The sequence below is a fragment of the Drosophila serrata genome, unplaced genomic scaffold (assembly GCF_035046125.1).
Source record: "Drosophila serrata isolate PLE 108 unplaced genomic scaffold, ASM3504612v1 contig_184, whole genome shotgun sequence".
Taxonomy (NCBI): domain Eukaryota; kingdom Metazoa; phylum Arthropoda; class Insecta; order Diptera; family Drosophilidae; genus Drosophila; species Drosophila serrata.
The window spans coordinates 1,800,463-1,816,514 of NW_028257082.1; the positions used below are offsets into that span (position 1 = coordinate 1,800,463).

At 37.1% G+C, this 16,052-nt stretch overlaps 8 protein-coding genes and 1 pseudogene across 11 annotated transcripts in view; 2 read left to right on the forward strand and 7 right to left on the reverse strand.

Moving 5' to 3' along the window:
• LOC110191598 (protein GSKIP homolog) overlaps positions 1-3,152 on the forward strand; it is a 70,565-nt gene extending 67,413 nt beyond the window's left edge. Inside the window, exon 3 of the mRNA XM_086827930.1 lies at positions 111-3,152. Coding sequence (XP_086684056.1) covers positions 2,653-3,003 — 351 coding nt within the window. The 5' untranslated portion in view covers positions 111-2,652 and the 3' untranslated portion in view covers positions 3,004-3,152. The remainder of the gene's footprint in view (positions 1-110) is intronic.
• The window catches only part of sbb (scribbler), a 105,677-nt gene that overhangs the window by 67,413 nt on the left and 22,212 nt on the right, over positions 1-16,052 (forward strand). The window lies entirely within an intron of this gene.
• On the reverse strand, positions 6,862-8,562 carry LOC110191695 (uncharacterized). Its single transcript, XM_020962610.2, has 3 exons — positions 7,608-8,562; positions 7,389-7,541; positions 6,862-7,329 (listed from the first exon to the last, which is right to left on the reverse strand). Exons 1-3 carry the CDS (start codon positions 7,680-7,682, stop codon positions 6,985-6,987), a joined length of 573 nt encoding a protein of 190 aa, XP_020818269.2. The 5' UTR covers positions 7,683-8,562; the 3' UTR covers positions 6,862-6,984.
• LOC110191604 (uncharacterized) lies at positions 8,519-9,675 on the reverse strand. Its single transcript, XM_020962490.2, has 3 exons — positions 9,272-9,675; positions 9,046-9,198; positions 8,519-8,991 (listed from the first exon to the last, which is right to left on the reverse strand). Exons 1-3 carry the CDS (start codon positions 9,350-9,352, stop codon positions 8,653-8,655), a joined length of 573 nt encoding a protein of 190 aa, XP_020818149.2. The 5' UTR covers positions 9,353-9,675; the 3' UTR covers positions 8,519-8,652.
• On the reverse strand, positions 9,760-10,775 carry LOC110191596 (uncharacterized). 3 transcript variants are annotated; one of them, XM_086827928.1, is made up of 4 exons: positions 10,694-10,762; positions 10,570-10,635; positions 10,287-10,376; positions 9,760-10,221 (listed from the first exon to the last, which is right to left on the reverse strand). In XM_086827928.1, exons 1-4 carry the CDS (start codon positions 10,760-10,762, stop codon positions 9,874-9,876), a joined length of 573 nt encoding a protein of 190 aa, XP_086684054.1. In that variant the 3' UTR covers positions 9,760-9,873. The 3 variants fall into 3 exon arrangements, 2 of the variants coding, with proteins under 2 accessions (XP_086684054.1, XP_020818141.1); XR_015270550.1 differs by having other exon boundaries at positions 10,085-10,221; positions 10,287-10,419; positions 10,483-10,635; positions 10,694-10,775; XM_020962482.2 differs by lacking the exon at positions 10,694-10,762 and having other exon boundaries at positions 9,772-10,221; positions 10,287-10,419; positions 10,483-10,608.
• Positions 11,142-11,793, reverse strand: LOC110191696 (uncharacterized; annotated as a pseudogene). The gene is made up of 3 exons (XR_015270548.1): positions 11,725-11,793; positions 11,548-11,669; positions 11,142-11,489 (listed from the first exon to the last, which is right to left on the reverse strand). The product of XR_015270548.1 is annotated as an uncharacterized LOC110191696 (transcript).
• LOC110191697 (uncharacterized) lies at positions 12,082-14,030 on the reverse strand. Its single transcript, XM_020962613.2, has 3 exons — positions 12,731-14,030; positions 12,515-12,667; positions 12,082-12,455 (listed from the first exon to the last, which is right to left on the reverse strand). The coding sequence occupies exons 1-3, from the start codon at positions 12,803-12,805 to the stop codon at positions 12,111-12,113; spliced, it is 573 nt and encodes a 190-aa protein (XP_020818272.2). The 5' UTR covers positions 12,806-14,030; the 3' UTR covers positions 12,082-12,110.
• LOC110191603 (uncharacterized) lies at positions 13,316-15,143 on the reverse strand. Its single transcript, XM_020962489.2, has 3 exons — positions 14,740-15,143; positions 14,514-14,666; positions 13,316-14,459 (listed from the first exon to the last, which is right to left on the reverse strand). The coding sequence occupies exons 1-3, from the start codon at positions 14,818-14,820 to the stop codon at positions 14,121-14,123; spliced, it is 573 nt and encodes a 190-aa protein (XP_020818148.2). The 5' UTR covers positions 14,821-15,143; the 3' UTR covers positions 13,316-14,120.
• Positions 15,289-16,050, reverse strand: LOC110191594 (uncharacterized). The gene is made up of 3 exons (XM_020962479.2): positions 15,968-16,050; positions 15,755-15,907; positions 15,289-15,689 (listed from the first exon to the last, which is right to left on the reverse strand). Exons 1-3 carry the CDS (start codon positions 16,034-16,036, stop codon positions 15,342-15,344), a joined length of 570 nt encoding a protein of 189 aa, XP_020818138.2. The 5' UTR covers positions 16,037-16,050; the 3' UTR covers positions 15,289-15,341.

Consider the following 16,052-nt stretch of genomic DNA (forward strand, 5'->3'; position numbering starts at 1 on the left):
GAGCCACTTAGCAAGCTCTTAAATATGCACACAGTTCATGAAACCTGTCTGAAATAATCTCCTTAATTTTCCACTAATTCCACATTTTCCCCTTCTCTCTTTCGTTTCAGGTAAGAATTCTAAATGTTGGCCTATAGCGGCGATAACTGACTGGTAACTGTGCAAAGCCGAGCGAATAACTGAAAACAGCTCAATTGGCGGCACATACACACACCCACTCAAAACGCCTTTCACACCTCGCTCGAACAAATAAACACAACTGATAATAGTGAGGTGAAAACGAAGCGAGGAAAAATAATGTGAGTAAAAGGAAAAAAATCAATTTCAGCGCGAAAAAAGAAAGCCATGAAATGTGCAATCGCCACAAAAAAAAAAGAACTGCAACTGTCAACGGGTCACAAAAAACTTTGTTGTTTACAATTTGGCATCGTTGTTGTTGGTGTTGTAGTTGTTGGTGTTGTTGTTATAGTTGTTGGTGTTGTTGTTTTGGCTTGCAGCGCTTGCAAAATATTGAATTCAATTTAAAGCGCAAAGGGGCGTTCATAAATCTCCGACAATTGTTGCTGGCAGAGTAAGAGAGGTTTCGGGTAGTGGGCGAGGGATATCAGAGTGAGGTAGACGTAGAAAGGTGCACCGGAAAAATTAAAGATACCTTTGTATTTATATTTATAAAAATCTACAAGTTTCTTAAAAGAAAATTATTCTTTTTTAATAATAATATTTCATAATTATAACTTCAAGAATTGGCGGCTCTATGAGCAGGTTTTTAAGAAGGAATACCCATAAAGTCACTGAAGAGGATTCCTTGCCACATCTTGTCCTCGAAATAATCCCAAGAAATATGAATACTTTCTTACTGTGCACTCCCAGGGGCCGGGCAGGGGAAAGGGTGAAAGAGTTAAAGTCGGGATTATGGTCATGCACTTACTCCCGATGCCGAAACCTTCCCTTCCAACTCATTGTCCGCCGCCTCATCCGTTCACTCATTTATTCCTTTTGATTGCCGTCGTGCGAGGTAGATGAATGCGAAGGGGAGGAGATCGTAAACTGTCAGCGCAATTAAAATAAATTGAAACTGAACTTTTGTGCATACAGTGAGAAAATGCCACATTCCAACATACAATTTTCAATATTTAATAATATTAATATTCGAAATTCTTGTTGAAAGAAAGGCATTATAGGATTATAAAGAAAAGGGTGTTTAAAGAACCTAGTTTATTTCATGTTCCAAAATATTTGTAGGAAAGGGTCCTTGGACTTGTATTACTTTTAATTAGTTTAAAAATGTACAAGAAATCAATTTCTTTAGATAAACATAACCAAACCAAAGGAAAAAGAATACTTAAATTCTCAACTTTTTTGTACCATTATCCTCTAATGTTATTATTAACATTAAATTACTTTCACAATATTATCTTTTCTGATTTAACGTTGAAAGTTTTTCTATTTTTCTGTGTGCTAAAATAAAAATTTTCCGCAACTTTTTCCCGCCCAGCAGCTGTCGCATAATTCATCAACTATTTAGGCGGCAGTAAAAGGAAAATTGAAGAAAAATTTGCGTGTGTGTCGCAAGAAAGTTTTTCATTTTTAGCATCTTGATTGTTTTGAGGGGGGGTCATGGGAGCGGGTAGCAAATGGAGGAGATGCTGGCGGAAAGATTCAGAAGATGGAGCTGGCAGAGCAGGAACTTTTTATTTTATTTTTTATTTTTGCCTGGTAGCCGGGGCCAGAAAACGTTTGCCTGCCATGGCCATGGGCAACTAAATGAACGTTCCACTGTTCTGGGTTCTCGGTCCTCTGTCCTCGGTCCTCGGTCCTCTGTCCATTGTCCGTCCCTTGGTGTCCATTCCGTCCATTGGAACGCTAACCCATCTCTTTGCCCCGTCTCATTCTGTGCGGTTACCTTCCTTCACTGCTCGTATCTCAAATTGTTCAACTTCATCAGCAAAAAGTAAGGGAAAAGATGCTGCCGCTGCCGGTGATTGTGATTGTGAATGTGAATGTGAATGTGAGTGTGAATGTGAATGTGGGGATGCTGTAGCTCTGTGTATGTGCTGCCAAATCACACCAAGTCAGGCTATCCCTTAACCCCGACACCCTACCCTATACCCCTATACCCTCCTCTTTCCCCAGTGCGATTGTCATGAGTCTGAGCCCGAGACTCTTTTGTCCTTTTTGTTCCATCCATCGGTGGAATATAAGAACCCCGAGGACCTGGAGCACTTGAGCCCGGTGCCCGAGTTGAGGAAGTCAAGGTAGATAAGGAAAGAAGAGGCTTAGCTGGCGGAGTTAAGCGGATGCATAATACGGAAAAATGTCTTGAAAACAAGAAGGGAATAATGCTACACTTCTCAGATTGAAAGTTTCGGGATACACTTCAATTTGGAGTATAGTAAGAAGTATACAATACCTTGAAGTTCTTCTGCAACTTAATGGAATATTTAGATCTACTCCTATTTAAAGCATTTCCTTTCTATAATCCATATATAAAGCTCTATGGAAACCCTTAAACTGATACCTGCAATCATTTATAACAAAGAATTTGAATAATTTTTTAAAAAGTTAAAGTGGCAGTAAAGTAAAGACCATATCAATTCAGTTCCCCTAGCTTGTCCAGTCAAAATTTTAGAGCCCCCCTGAAGCTACCGAGAAATGGCTCTCGTCCAGATAGATGAGTGCGATTTTCACGCCCATCGTGACGCCCAGCAGATGGTGGACACGTGCCAGGACTTTGCGGACCATTTGATCGTGGCCGAGTTCCTGCCGCACAGTCGCTGGGTGGCCTACATCAATATTCGCACCCTGGAGCAGGTCATCTATTGTGTGGAACTAAGCCTTAATGGCTATCGGATCGTGTCCTATGACTTTGATAATGTAGCCGATGAGGTGGCCAATTGTGACACCATCTACGCCTCCGCTCATCAGCTTCTGGCTGCGATTAGTCCCCTATATGCAGAGATATATGGGTTCGGGCGAGTTCCCCTCAAGAGTAAAGCAAGATAGATGGGAGCCTGTTGCTAAGGGGGGCGTGGCAGGTGCATGAAAATTTGTCTGCTAATTGCTAATTGCCGCCCCGAAAAGTGATAATTAAACGTTTTTTGCTCAGGTAAATGACTTGATTGCAATAATAAAGCCTGCAGCTCTGGGTTGGATTTGGATTTGGTACTTCGGTACATCGGTACCACGGGGTCTCTCTTTTTGATTAATTGCTGCCAAGTGCAGAGCAGGAGCAGGAGCAGGAGGAGGACGGAGCAGCCGGTTGCCAGGTTGATTGACTCAACTTGGCACTCTTCGGACCTTTTGTAGCGAAAAAAGTTAACAAGTTTTTGTGCCGTTCCACTTGACTGCCGCCGTCGAAGGAGGCGGAATGAAGATGCAGACGGTTGGAGCTCCCAACTCTGAGCACCCAGCCCAATCCAACTTGGTTGCCACTCCATCTCCTTGCAGCCCCGTTCCTCTATTTCTCCACCTTTTTGGCCGGTTACCAAGCCAAGCCAACTAAGGTTTTTATCTAGTTGAGTCCATCTAGTCGTTGGCCGTCCGTCCCACGGGTGTCTGCCGTGGACAACTCACAGACTCGCAGATGCCAATACACAGATGCACAAACGCAGATACAGTGAAACGAGCCTAAGTGCAACTGTAAGGAATGGAAAATCTTTAAGGAAAATAATGAAAATCTGTGGGGTAATGGGCTTAAAACATTGTTATTTAATGCATTTGGTTTATTTTTGACACTAGTTGTATAGTATGGTCCATTTTAGGATCTTTTAAGCTATGCCTGCAAAGTACAAGCAAAGCGGAGGGAGGAGTTTACATTTAGTTTGTATTGAGAGATACACTTAAGGAATATCTTAAGAGAAATGGAATACCTTCCAATCGTATGATTATACGGCTTAAATCGATTGATAGTTGTGCTTTCTCCACTAATCCAAGCTTCACTGTAGCCAAGCGAACGCATTTGCTTTGGCGTCCATATCGGCCATGTCTATCTGAGTTGGCTCTCCACTTGTCTATGCTCGTATATTTGTCCATTGAAGCATGCAATTGATTGCTGCAACGGCAGCAGCAGCAGCAGCAGCAGCAGCAGCAGCGGCAACAGCATTATACCCTTCCCTGGTGGAAACCCTGCTCTCTCCCCTCTCAGCCTGCTGAGCTTTAATTGCCTTTTCATTGCAGCCCGTCGGCCTTTTGACTCTGGCCTCCTCTGAGTGTGTGTGCGTGTGTAATTTGTGGTTGTTGTTCTCTGTTAATGCATTACATGAATTTTAACAAGCTTTGCATTCTGACTGACTATCTTCTATATCCCCCTCTGGTTGGATCTCTCCGCTCTGGTTTGTTTTATTACAACCGCATCTCAATGGATGCAGACATAATTTAACCTTTTGCCTGCCTCATTTCAATGCTGTTCATTTTCGCAAATTTTCAATCAATGATATGAAATTCAAGTTGAATTTAAGATGAGAAATTAAAGGGAATATCTTGTATTTTAATCAAAGGAAATGCTAACCATTAAATGAGGTGCCTTAAAATACCAGTTTTACTTGAAATGTATTGAAAGCAGCTATATTTTATATCTAGTTCCATTTGTTTTTTTTTATGATTTAATTGACTTCAATCGTTTCCAGTAAACTCGTTAAAATGTGATGATAATAATGTTTAGGGTTAGAAGAAGAATCGCAAGATAATTGATCAGGTTATTTGGGGAAACTTTGTGAGCAACTTTGATATTTTATGAGTTATATCAACTTTCATCAACTCACTTAAATAGGGTATATTGTTTGATAATTACCTACCAAAGTTGATATTTCTGGCTGTCTAAATAATTGACTTTTTCTGTTGATTTGTTGAACTAATGCCAAGTAACTTTATTTGCAAAATTACCCACAAATAGTTAATCATTTGAGCTTATTTTTGCACTGAATTATGTATAGAGAAAAAAAGATAAATATACCTAATGTCAGGAAACTAAATGTAGGTGGTCATTTGTAGGAAAAATAACATTTCAAGCTGTTGTGATATGTTAAAAGCTTAATTTTCTTGCTTTTTTTGGGGTTAACTTAAATTACTTAGTTATACCATAAGACCCTTGGTCGCCTATAAATCTTGTTTGGAAATGTTATCCCTCTACTTCTACCCTTGATTAACACATAAACCTTCGGACATCTCACAATATGCCAAAGCTGTTATTATTTAAGGATTTCGCTCTGTGTATTATGCATTCCCCATTCAATTCCATGAAACTAAAACTTTTCCGTGTTAGTTCAACTAATTGGCTGCGTTTTTGGTTAATTAGCGCACCAGCAGCAGCAACCACCGACCACGGTAACCATATAGCCATGGTTGTTCACTGTCAGTTTGTTAGCTGTTTGCTGTTCACTGCTCGCTGAAAATGAAATCTCTTTGCTGTCGCACACGCGCTTTTATTGGCACTCAAATTGGCAGCTAAACTTTGGCAGCAACAGCCAACAACAACGATGATATCAATGCAGCCATCGAGCGACAGGCAGCAACACCAACAAAAACACCAACAACACCAATGGGAACACCAAAAACACCAGCACTAACAACCATCGACCGACGACAACTATTTTGTCTGCATTAAAACATTGTAATTATTTTATGCCAGATAACAATTTGATATTGTCAATGCCGCAAAATGTTGAAGCCAAAAACTGATGAGACAGGCACGGCGAGATTCCAGAGGAGGTGTGTGTGGGGTATGTTGCTTGGGGAATCGTGTGAGTTAGATGGATGGTGGCTAAATGCAAATCGCTTGCTGCTGCTGTTGCTGCTGCTGCTGTTGCCATATGCTAATCAGGGTGAGCCGAGTTTCGTTGCAGCAAATTAATTGGCTTTTAAAATCTTGTTTGATTGCCATCTCGTTTGTAATGCAAAATAAACATTTTAACATTCAGTTAATCCATTCGATCGTAACTCAATCATGTGCTTTGAGCTGATATATTATATCAAAACGATGAAAGATAATAAACTATTAAATTTGATTTAATGAGAAAAATAATAATTAAACTTCTATTGTGGGATTTCCTACAAGGGAGATTATATTCGCAGCCATAAAAGCTTTAATTGAGAGCTGTAAACTCGGATTACTCCCCATTTAAACTGTAGCATTTCTCATTAATAATGCTTTAAATAAAACTCTCTGAGGATCCTGTGCTTGCATTGATTTCCTTTGCAAATCTGGTTCACTCTAGACTGCATTTTCCCCCCACAGACAGCCACCAAAGCATACTAAAAATGGGGGAAAACACAGCAGCAGCAGCAGCGGTCACAAATATAGGGGCTAGCGGGTTGGCAACTGGGGGCTGTCATCAGTTGACAGCCAGCAGCAGCGTCGCCTTCGTTGTTGTAGCTTTTAACAATTTGCAATAAATTAGCCGAGGCAACTGTTCAGAGTTTTCACTTGAAGTGCAACTTGAAATGTATTTTCAAAAGGGGGAAAACGAGAGGGGAAAGAGTGCACAGTGAAAAATATAAGCAAGTTCAGAAATACTTATTATAAATTAATAACAAACTTTTTAGTGAGAATTTTTCTGTCAAAAAGAAATCAAATCTTTTTTTGATTAATATTTCTGATATGGTAACATTTTAGAGTTCCATTTTCGCTGTGCAGGCAAAACTTTGTGTAATTTTTCCCAGGTGTTCCCTGCCCCTGTTCCTCTTTCTCTGCAACACTTTTTTTTCTGACCACAACAGTTTCCAAACATGTCTTGCCAATTTCACACTCCAACTGCCAACTGCCTTGCCTTGCCTGCCTGGCTGCCTGTTTGGCCAACGTCAGCTGTGGCTCTAAGCGATTTCTACCTGGCCAGGTCCAGCCTCATTTGTTGGTCTCCTGACTTAAGCGGACTTTTTGACGATCTCGTCGTCGCAGCTGGAATTCGGTTCGCACCTTGGGAATGCCCCAAAAGCAAAAGAAAAGGTAAAAGCCAAGGGCTGAAATTCTCAGATTTATTTGTTCAGAATTTAAAACAATTTTAACGTAACCCGAACAGTCACAGTAATATTTTGCTGAACAGTTGGCAGGGCAATGATGATGGCTTTTACCTTATAGAAGCCCTCCATCAATACTTCCGGCAATCCATCGCCTTTGATGCCGCATCGGGTGAAATTAAAGGTAGCCTTTGGCCAGGGCGGTACATAACCGGAGTCATACCTGGGCATGTCGGAACAATCACCCAAATTGGCTATCAGCAGATCCTTGTAGAAGGTATCAATGTACTCGATGAAGGTCTGCTGGGGAATGGACCAAGGCGTTAGCTTGTAATCAGCCTCGCTGCCGGAATGACTTCTTAATATTTGCATCTCAACCTACAAAAGATTTTCTTAATTACTCTTGATTTTAGATAGATTTTTAATCAATTACCTACCAATACACTATCATCAAGATCGATATTCCAGAAAAATGTGCCCGAGAAAAAGAATTCTCCCCGACCAACTCGCTCAATTCGCATATCCATGTCCATGGCACTTGGATTAGTAGTCTCGCCGACTATCGATAGGGGTTTGCATTCCCAATTTCTCTATAAAAATAATATCAGAATCTTTTAATGATCTCATTTTGATTAAAAAAGGACATTCAGTCTTACTTTTCCATCACAATTCTTATACAGGAAGACTAAAATCAGCACAGACAGAAGCGAATGCAAGTTAAAGGTATACATTTCTAGTTCAATTGTGAATTTTTGCAGCTTGTTATCTTTTATATAGTGTAATGGGTATATAATTTTCGTCACGGCAACATTGTTTTTAATTTAAACATTTGTGTAAAAATATTAACCACATTTTAAACCAGAACAATGGGATCCGATCATGTCATGTCTATAAAAAGCCGTAAACATGACAAATCTACATGATCTGTTTTTAAAGTTACAAGCTCTTCAATGTATCAAAATGTATGTTAAATATAACTAAAAATTTTAATTATTCTTGTAAGGTTGGTTTAACATTGTATTTAAACTACGAACAAGAACGGAAAATAACTTCGGGTTGGAAAAGGTTATATACCCTTTTTTCGATTAATTAAAGTTTAAAAAGTTCTTTACTCAGCCAAAAGAGCGTTAATTTTAACTCGGAAAGTTGTTCTATGCAAGTTTTTATTAGGTTTATAAATCTGCATAGTCAAATTACAATTTTAAAAAATCCAAATTTTTGTCCATTTTTGACAATTTTAATGATGTAACCCCTTATAAAAATTTCAAATTTTAGAAAATTTTCAAGAAAAATAGATTTTGGCCGGACATCGCTCGATCGAATCGGTTTTTAATGCTGATCAAGAATATATATGATTTATAGGGTCGGAAATGACTCTTTCACATGGTTTTAAGCTTGTAACTAAAATTATAATACCCAGCAAGGGTATAAGAAATATGTAAATTTAATAAGACATTACATTCAAACTAATAATAAATATACATTTTATAGAGACAATATTGTAAAAAAATGTATTCTACAAGAATAGTTTTCTTTTCCTTAACTTAAAACAAAAACAAACTAGAATTATAATCAATTTATTTTACCAATTATGGCCACTTGTCATGCAAAAAAAAATCATATTCAACTAAAAATATTTCAGTAAAATGCTTTACAATTACAAGTTCTTAGGTGTATCCTTTTTGGACCAAAAAATCATTATTAAATAACCTTATGCGTGACCCTTATGATTAGGGTGAAGCCCCATTCGACTTCTCCGGTGGTTTTGTACACAATTTTGTAGTAACCTTCAGGTGCGATTTCTGGTAATCCCTCGCCATTGGCCACACACTTGTCCAGCTTGTATACTCCTCGTGGCCAGGGAGGAACAAAGTCCTCATCGAACTTGGGCAAATTGGAGCAATGGCCCACGTTTTTGATGAATGCATCTCGGTAAAAGCCATTGATGTAGTCGACGTAGGGTTGCTGGGGCACAGACCAGGGCATCAGTTTATAGTCGCTTTCGTCACCCGAAGTGCAGTGATAAGCATCTCCTTCAACCTGATAAAGAAATGCGGATAATTATTAATAGATAGCTTGGTGGAAAGTACCTACCATGGTGGTGTTATCCACATCATAGTTCCAATCCAAAGTCATGGAGAATGCAAAATCGGCACGTCCCAGACGGTCCACCTTTGTCTGAATCTTCAGGAGCTTCTCATCGGAGGTAAAGGATTTTAGGGAAATGGGTTCGTAATCCCAATTGCGCTGTTATAAATAATGAAATTAATCCAAATAAGTCCCAAATATCCTGACTGTAATTGTGAGCAAGCTGACATACTCCTGCATTACAGCTGGGAATTAGGAAAAGTCCCAATCCAAGTTTGGCGAAAAAAAGCAGCAGGGAGCAACGTTGAAACATTTGTCAAAAATTATACTTGATTCAAGTTACGATCGGTGGGTGGTTTATATAGCAATTAGATGCTGGTTAATGACACGACATTATTAGACGATACTTTGTTTGTTTAACTTATATAATAATCTATTAAAATTGCTAAATATTTTGCCAAAACATGTAAATCAAGGATTAGCGTGCCAAAAACTAGTTAAAATTGTTTAGAAATTTATAAATAACTAAGTAGTTGTTTTCAAGAAAATTAAACCTGAGATCTATACTAGTTTCATTGACCATTTCATATGTCAGTATTATGTTGTAGCATAGGACTTATGTATATATAACGTCAGAAAAAATACCAATATTTATAGTAAATACAGAATTCAAAATTCCGAGGACTAAAAATATATATCCAGTTCTAAAAACTGTTATATTTAGGCACAATATAACATTATAACCTTAAGGATTTTAAATTCCAATATTCAAACAAAGATATTTACTAAACAAACTATATTTTCAAAAGGGTCTTTAATATTTCTCATCACAATTTAATATATTTTCGGTGTTATTTTAAGAATTGCAACAGCTCCCCATGAGGGCTGATCTGTTCCGCTGAAACTCAAAACGATCTTGTAGAATCCAGGAGGGACCACCTCTGGCAGTCCATCGCCATCTCCAAGTACGCATTTATCTATCACATAGGTCTTGGATGGCCAAGGTGGTTGGAATTTACCCTCAAATTGTGGAAGATTGGTACAATGGCTAAACATCTTCATTAAAACATCCTTGTAGTAGTTGTCGAGGTACTCATAAAACGGTTGCTTTGGAATTGACCATGGCAGGAGTTTGTAATCGGCTTCAGCTCCCGAAGAGCTTCTGTACGCTATGGCCTCTATCTGGAAAAAGATTTTGATTTTTATTAAACATTACATATAAATTGTAAATTAGACGATTTTGTCACCGTGGTCGATTCATCTGTAGCGTAATTCCATTCGATTGTGCCAGATACTGCAAAATCTCCTCGTCCTATGCGATCAATTTTGGTCACAATCTTCATTAGATTTATCTACCACAATGTACACAATTGCCTCCACCTGGAAATAATTTAAATTTTTATTAAAAATTATTTATAATTCAAAATTAAGTGATTTTCTCACCATGGTCAAAGCATTCGCAGCGTATTTCCATTCTACTTTTGCAGATATTGCATAATCTCCTCGTCTTACGCGATTAATTTTGGTCACTATCTTTATTTTGCTGGGGTCCGAAGTGTAGCTTGTGAGCGATTTAGGTTCATAGTTCCATTTTCGCTATATAATATAGAAAAATATGAAATTTATCTGAAATATAAAACTTTTTTTCACATACCCCTGCTTCAGAGCTGTGTATCAGCAGGACTTCCAAAAGGACACCGGCGAAAAAGTGGCGAAAATACATATTCAGGGTTATTATAAACTAGATTCATACTGTTGCTCGATATTTATACTGGTTTATATTGCTGCTGTGTTGCACGAACTTATTATTAAAATATTTTTTAGAATGTAAAATCTACATTTATTGCTGTCTGCATGTTTAGAGATTTTAATAATTGTCAAGTTGTTAACATAGGAGGGATAATTACTTTGTGGAATAATTAGATTCATGCCAAAGAGCGTATTTTTAGCCATATAAGCGTTCTGTTCATTCATGTATACTGTACATGTGAGATGTTCTTACAAAAAATGATATTCTTTATTAATTTTATTTATTATATCTTTCATTTTTTTCATAAAACAAAAAAAACATTCAGTAAGATTAAACTATTGTTCTTAATGAACTAAAAAAGTTTGGGTTTCAGTCTGAAAAATGCTGTAAAACTCCATGACGGTTGGTTTACGCCAAAGCACTTAAACACAATCTTGTAGAATCCTGGAGGACAAATCTCTGGCAACCGATCGTCATCTCCAAGTCTACATTTGTCGGAAACATAGGTCATTTTTGGAAACGGTGGATGGAATTTACCCTCGAAATATGGAAAATTTGAACAGGTCCTAAAAACCCTCATGGTCACATCCTTGTAGTATGTGTTGAGGTGGTCATAAAAGGATTGCTTCGGAACTGCCCATGGGAGGAGCTTGTAATCAGCTTCGGCTCCCGAAGTGCTTCTATAGACAAGGGCCTCTACCTGTAAAGGATTTCATTTAAATTTAAATTATTTAATTAATTGATTAAGTCCCACTTACCATGGTCTCTTTGGTCGTTGTATAATTAAACATGGCAACGGCAGATATCACAAACTAATTAAAACCTGGCTGGGATCCGAGGTGGTGCTTGAGAGTGACATTGGTTCATAGTCCCATTTGCGCTATTTTCAAAATTAAGAAATATAATATATATCAGAATAACTTTAATTCACATACCGCTGCTTCAGAGCTGTGCATCAGCAGGACTTCCAAAAGGACTCTGGCGAATAAGTAGCGTGAATTCATTTGGTCAGTTATAAAATTAATTGCTAATGAAAACTGTCGCTTGATATTTATACTTGTTTATAGAGTGCCATGTTGCATGACATTATTAAGTAATAATTGTGTAACAATGTTACAGATTTATAACAATTTAAAGATCACGACTTACATGCTTGACTGGGGATTTTAATATTATTGGCCAACGTCAGCTGTGGCTCTAAGCGATTTCTACCTGGCCAGGCGTCGCAGCTGGAATTCGGTTCGCACCTTGGGAATGCCCCAAAAGCAAAAGAAAAGGTAAAAGCCAAGGGCTGAAATTCTCAGATTTATTTGTTCAGAATTTAAAACAATTTTAACGTAACCCGAACAGTCACAGTAATATTTTGCTGAACAGTTGGCAGGGCAATGATGATGGCTTTTGCCCTATAGAAGCCGTCTATCAACACTTCCGGCAATCCATCGCCTTTGATGCCGCATCGGGTTAAATTAAAGGTAGCCTTTGGCCAGGGCGGTACATAACCGGAGTCATACTTGGGCAAGTCGGTACAATTACCCAAATTGGCTATCAGCAGATTCTTGTAGAAGGTATCAATGTACTCGATGAAGGTCTGCTGTGGAATGGACCATGGAGTTAGCTTGTAATCAGCCTCGCTGCCGGAATGACTTCTTAATATCTGCATCTTAATCTGCAAAAGGTTTTCTTAATTACTCTTGAGTTTAGATAGATTTTTAATCAATTACCTACCAATACACTATCATCAAGATCGATATTCCAGAAAAATGTGCCCGAGAAAAAGAATTCTCCCCGACCAACTCGCTCAATTCGGATATCCATGTCCATGGCGCTTGGATTAGTAGTCTCGCCGACTACCGATAGGGGTTTCCATTCCCAATTTCGCTATAAAAATATCAGAATCTTTTAATGATATCATTTTGATTAAAAAAGGACATTCAGTCTTACTTTTCCATCACAATTCTTATACAGGTAGACTAAAATTAGCACAGACAGAAGCGAATGCAAGTTAAAGGTATACATTTCTAGTTCAATTGTGAATTTTTGCAGCTTGTTATCTTTTATATAGTGGAATGGGTATATAATTTCATTACGGCAACATTGTTTTTAATTTAAACATTTGTGTAAAAATATTAACAACATTTTAAACCAGAACAATGGGATCCGATCATGTCATGTCTATAAAAAGCCTGTAAACATGGCAGATCTACATGATCAATGTATATATATGTATGTTAAATATAGCTAACAATTTTAATTATTCTTGTAAGGTTGGTTTAACATTTTATTTAATTTACGAACAAAAACGGAAAATAACTTCGGGATGGAAAAAGTTTATATACCCTTTTTTCGATTAATTAAAGTTGAAAAAGTTCATTACTCAGCCAAAAGAGCATTAATTTTAACTCGGAAAGCATTCCTATGTTAGTTTTTATTAACTTAATAAATCTGTGTACTCAATTTTAAAATTTTAATAAAATAAACATTTTGCCAATTTTGCAAAATTTAACGTGTAACGCCTTATACAATTTTGAAATTTAAAAAAAAAAATTGGAAAATTTATATTTCGACCGAATATGGTTAGATCGGCTCTCAAGAATATATATGATTTATAGGTTCGAAATGACTCCTTCACAGCGTTACAAGCTTCTGACTAAAACTACAATACCATTTTTTAGTCGGTATTATTTATATTTTTATATGACAATTTGTGCAACAAATCAAAGTTTAAAATAGTTATAACTAATCCAAAAATGCATTAATTTCAATTCGGTAAGCTGTCCTATCTCAGTTTTTATCAGGCTAATAAATCTGCATACTCAAATTACAATTTTTAAAAATCCAAATTTTTGTCAATTTTTGACAATTTTAATGATGTAACCCCTTATAAAAATTTCAAATTTTAGAAAATTTTCAAGAAAAATAGATTTTGGCCGGAGATGGCTAGATCGACTCAGTTTTTGATGCTGATCAAGAATATATATGATTTATGGGGTCGGAAATGACTCTTTCACATGGTTTTAAGCTTGTAACTAAAATTATAATACCCAGCTAGGGTATAAGAAATATGTAAATTTAATAAGACATTACATTCAAACTAATAATAAATATACATTTTAGAGAGACAATATTGTAAAAAAATGTATTCTACAAGAATAGTTTTCTTTTCCTTAACTTATTATACAACAAAAACAAACTAGAATTATAATCAATTTATTTTACCAATTATGGCCACTTGTCATGCAAAAAAAAATCATATTCAACTAAAAATATTTCAGTAAAATGCTTTACAATTACAAGTTCTTAGGTGTATCCTTTTTGGACCAAAAAATCATTATTAAATAACCTTATGCGTGACCCTTATGATTAGGGTGAAGCCCCATTCGACTTCACCGGTGGTTTTGTACACAATTTTGTAGTAACCTTCAGGTGCGATTTCTGGTAATCCCTCGCCATTGGCCACACACTTGTCCAGCTTGTATACACCTCGTGGCCAGGGAGGAACAAAGTCCTCATCGAATTTGGGCAAATTGGAGCAATGGCCCACGTTTTTGATGAATGCATCTCGGTAAAAGCCATTGATGTAGTCGACGTAGGGTTGCTGGGGCACAGACCAGGGCATCAGTTTATAGTCGCTTTCGTCACCCGAAGTGCAGTGATAAGCATCTCCTTCAACCTGATAAAGAAATGCGGATAATTATTAATAGATAGCTTGGTGGAAAGTACCTACCATGGTGGTGTTATCCACATCATAGTTCCAATCCAAAGTCATGGAGAATGCAAAATCGGCACGTCCCAGACGGTCCACCTTTGTCTGAATCTTCAGGAGCTTCTCATCGGAGGTAAAGGATTTTAGGGAAATGGGTTCGTAATCCCAATTGCGCTGTTATAAATAATGAAATTAATCCAAATAAGTCGCAAATATCCTGACTGTAATTGTGAGCAAGCTGACATACTCCTGCATTACAGCTGGGAATTAGGAAAAGTCCCAATCCAAGTTTGGCGAAAAAAAGCAGCAGGGAGCAACGTTGAAACATTTGTCAAAAATTATACTTGATTCAAGTTACGATCGGTGGGTGGTTTATATAGCAATTAGATGCTGGTTAATGACACGACATTATTAGACGATACTTTGTTTGTTTAACTTATATAATAATCTATTAAAATTGCTAAATATTTTGCCAAAACATGTAAATCAAGGATTAGCGTGCCAAAAACTAGTTAAAATTGTTTAGAAATTTATAAATAACTAAGTAGTTGTTTTCAAGAAAATTAAACCTGAGATCTATACTAGTTTCATTGACCATTTCATATGTCAGTATTATGTTGTAGCATAGGACTTATGTATATATAACGTCAGAAAAAATACCAATATTTATAGTAAATACAGAATTCAAAATTCCGAGGACTAAAAATATATATCCAGTTCTAAAAACTGTTATATTTAGGCACAATATAACATTATAACCTTAAGGATTTTAAATTCCAATATTCAAACAAAGATATTTACTAAACAAACTATATTTTCAAAAGGGTCTTTAATATTTCTCATCACAATTTAATATATTTTCGGTGTTATTTTAAGAATTGCAACAGCTCCCCATGAGGGCTGATCTGTTCCGCTGAAACTCAAAACGATCTTGTAGAATCCAGGAGGGACCACCTCTGGCAGTCCATCGCCATCTCCAAGTACGCATTTATCTATCACATAGGTCTTGGATGGCCAAGGTGGTTGGAATTTACCCTCAAATTGTGGAAGATTGGTACAATGGCTAAACATCTTCATTATCACATCCTTGTAGTAGTTGTCGAGGTATTCATAAAACGGTTGCTTTGGAATTGACCATGGCAGGAGTTTGTAATCGGCTTCAGCTCCCGAAGAGCTTCTGTACGCTATGGCCTCTATCTGGAAAAAGATTTTGATTTTTATTAAACATTACATATAAATTGTAAATTAGACGATTTTGTCACCGTGGTCGATTCATCTGTAGCGTAATTCCATTCGATTGTGCCAGATACTGCAAAATCTCCTCGTCCTATGCGATCAATTTTAGTCACAATCTTTATTTGATTGGGATCCGAGGTGGTGCCGGTGACAGATATAGGTTCGTAGTCCCATTTCCGCTTTATAATATTATAAAAATATAAAATTACTTTGAAATTTTAATACATTTCCTCACATACCGCTGCTTCAGAGATGTGAATCAGAAGGACTCCCAAAAGGACTTTGGCAGAAAAGTTGGGAAAATACATTTTGAGAGTTAATATA

Coding starts and splice junctions, on each gene's coding strand:
- LOC110191695 (XM_020962610.2), bottom strand. CDS start 7,682: ATGTATACCTTTAACTTGCATTCGCTTCTGTCTGTGCTGATTTTAGTC. Junction 7,542..7,607: donor ATAAGAATTGTGATGGAAAA/GTAAGACTGAAT, acceptor TTATTTTTATAG/AGAAATTGGGAATGCAAACC. Junction 7,330..7,388: donor ATCTTGATGATAGTGTATTG/GTAGGTAATTGA, acceptor AATCTTTTGTAG/GTTGAGATGCAAATATTAAG.
- LOC110191604 (XM_020962490.2), bottom strand. CDS start 9,352: ATGTTTCAACGTTGCTCCCTGCTGCTTTTTTTCGCCAAACTTGGATTG. Junction 9,199..9,271: donor TTCCCAGCTGTAATGCAGGA/GTATGTCAGCTT, acceptor TATTTATAACAG/CGCAATTGGGATTACGAACC. Junction 8,992..9,045: donor ATGTGGATAACACCACCATG/GTAGGTACTTTC, acceptor TTTCTTTATCAG/GTTGAAGGAGATGCTTATCA.
- LOC110191596 (XM_086827928.1), bottom strand. CDS start 10,762: ATGTATTTTCGCCACTTTTTCGCCGGTGTCCTTTTGGAAGTCCTGCTG. Junction 10,377..10,569: donor ACCCCAGCAAAATAAAGATA/GTGACCAAAATT, acceptor AATCTAATGAAG/ATTGTGACCAAAATTGATCG. Junction 10,222..10,286: donor CTACAGATGAATCGACCACG/GTGACAAAATCG, acceptor ATCTTTTTCCAG/ATAGAGGCCATAGCGTACAG.
- LOC110191697 (XM_020962613.2), bottom strand. CDS start 12,805: ATGTATACCTTTAACTTGCATTCGCTTCTGTCTGTGCTAATTTTAGTC. Junction 12,668..12,730: donor ATAAGAATTGTGATGGAAAA/GTAAGACTGAAT, acceptor ATATTTTTATAG/CGAAATTGGGAATGGAAACC. Junction 12,456..12,514: donor ATCTTGATGATAGTGTATTG/GTAGGTAATTGA, acceptor AACCTTTTGCAG/ATTAAGATGCAGATATTAAG.
- LOC110191603 (XM_020962489.2), bottom strand. CDS start 14,820: ATGTTTCAACGTTGCTCCCTGCTGCTTTTTTTCGCCAAACTTGGATTG. Junction 14,667..14,739: donor TTCCCAGCTGTAATGCAGGA/GTATGTCAGCTT, acceptor TATTTATAACAG/CGCAATTGGGATTACGAACC. Junction 14,460..14,513: donor ATGTGGATAACACCACCATG/GTAGGTACTTTC, acceptor TTTCTTTATCAG/GTTGAAGGAGATGCTTATCA.
- LOC110191594 (XM_020962479.2), bottom strand. CDS start 16,036: ATGTATTTTCCCAACTTTTCTGCCAAAGTCCTTTTGGGAGTCCTTCTG. Junction 15,908..15,967: donor TTCACATCTCTGAAGCAGCG/GTATGTGAGGAA, acceptor AATATTATAAAG/CGGAAATGGGACTACGAACC. Junction 15,690..15,754: donor CTACAGATGAATCGACCACG/GTGACAAAATCG, acceptor ATCTTTTTCCAG/ATAGAGGCCATAGCGTACAG.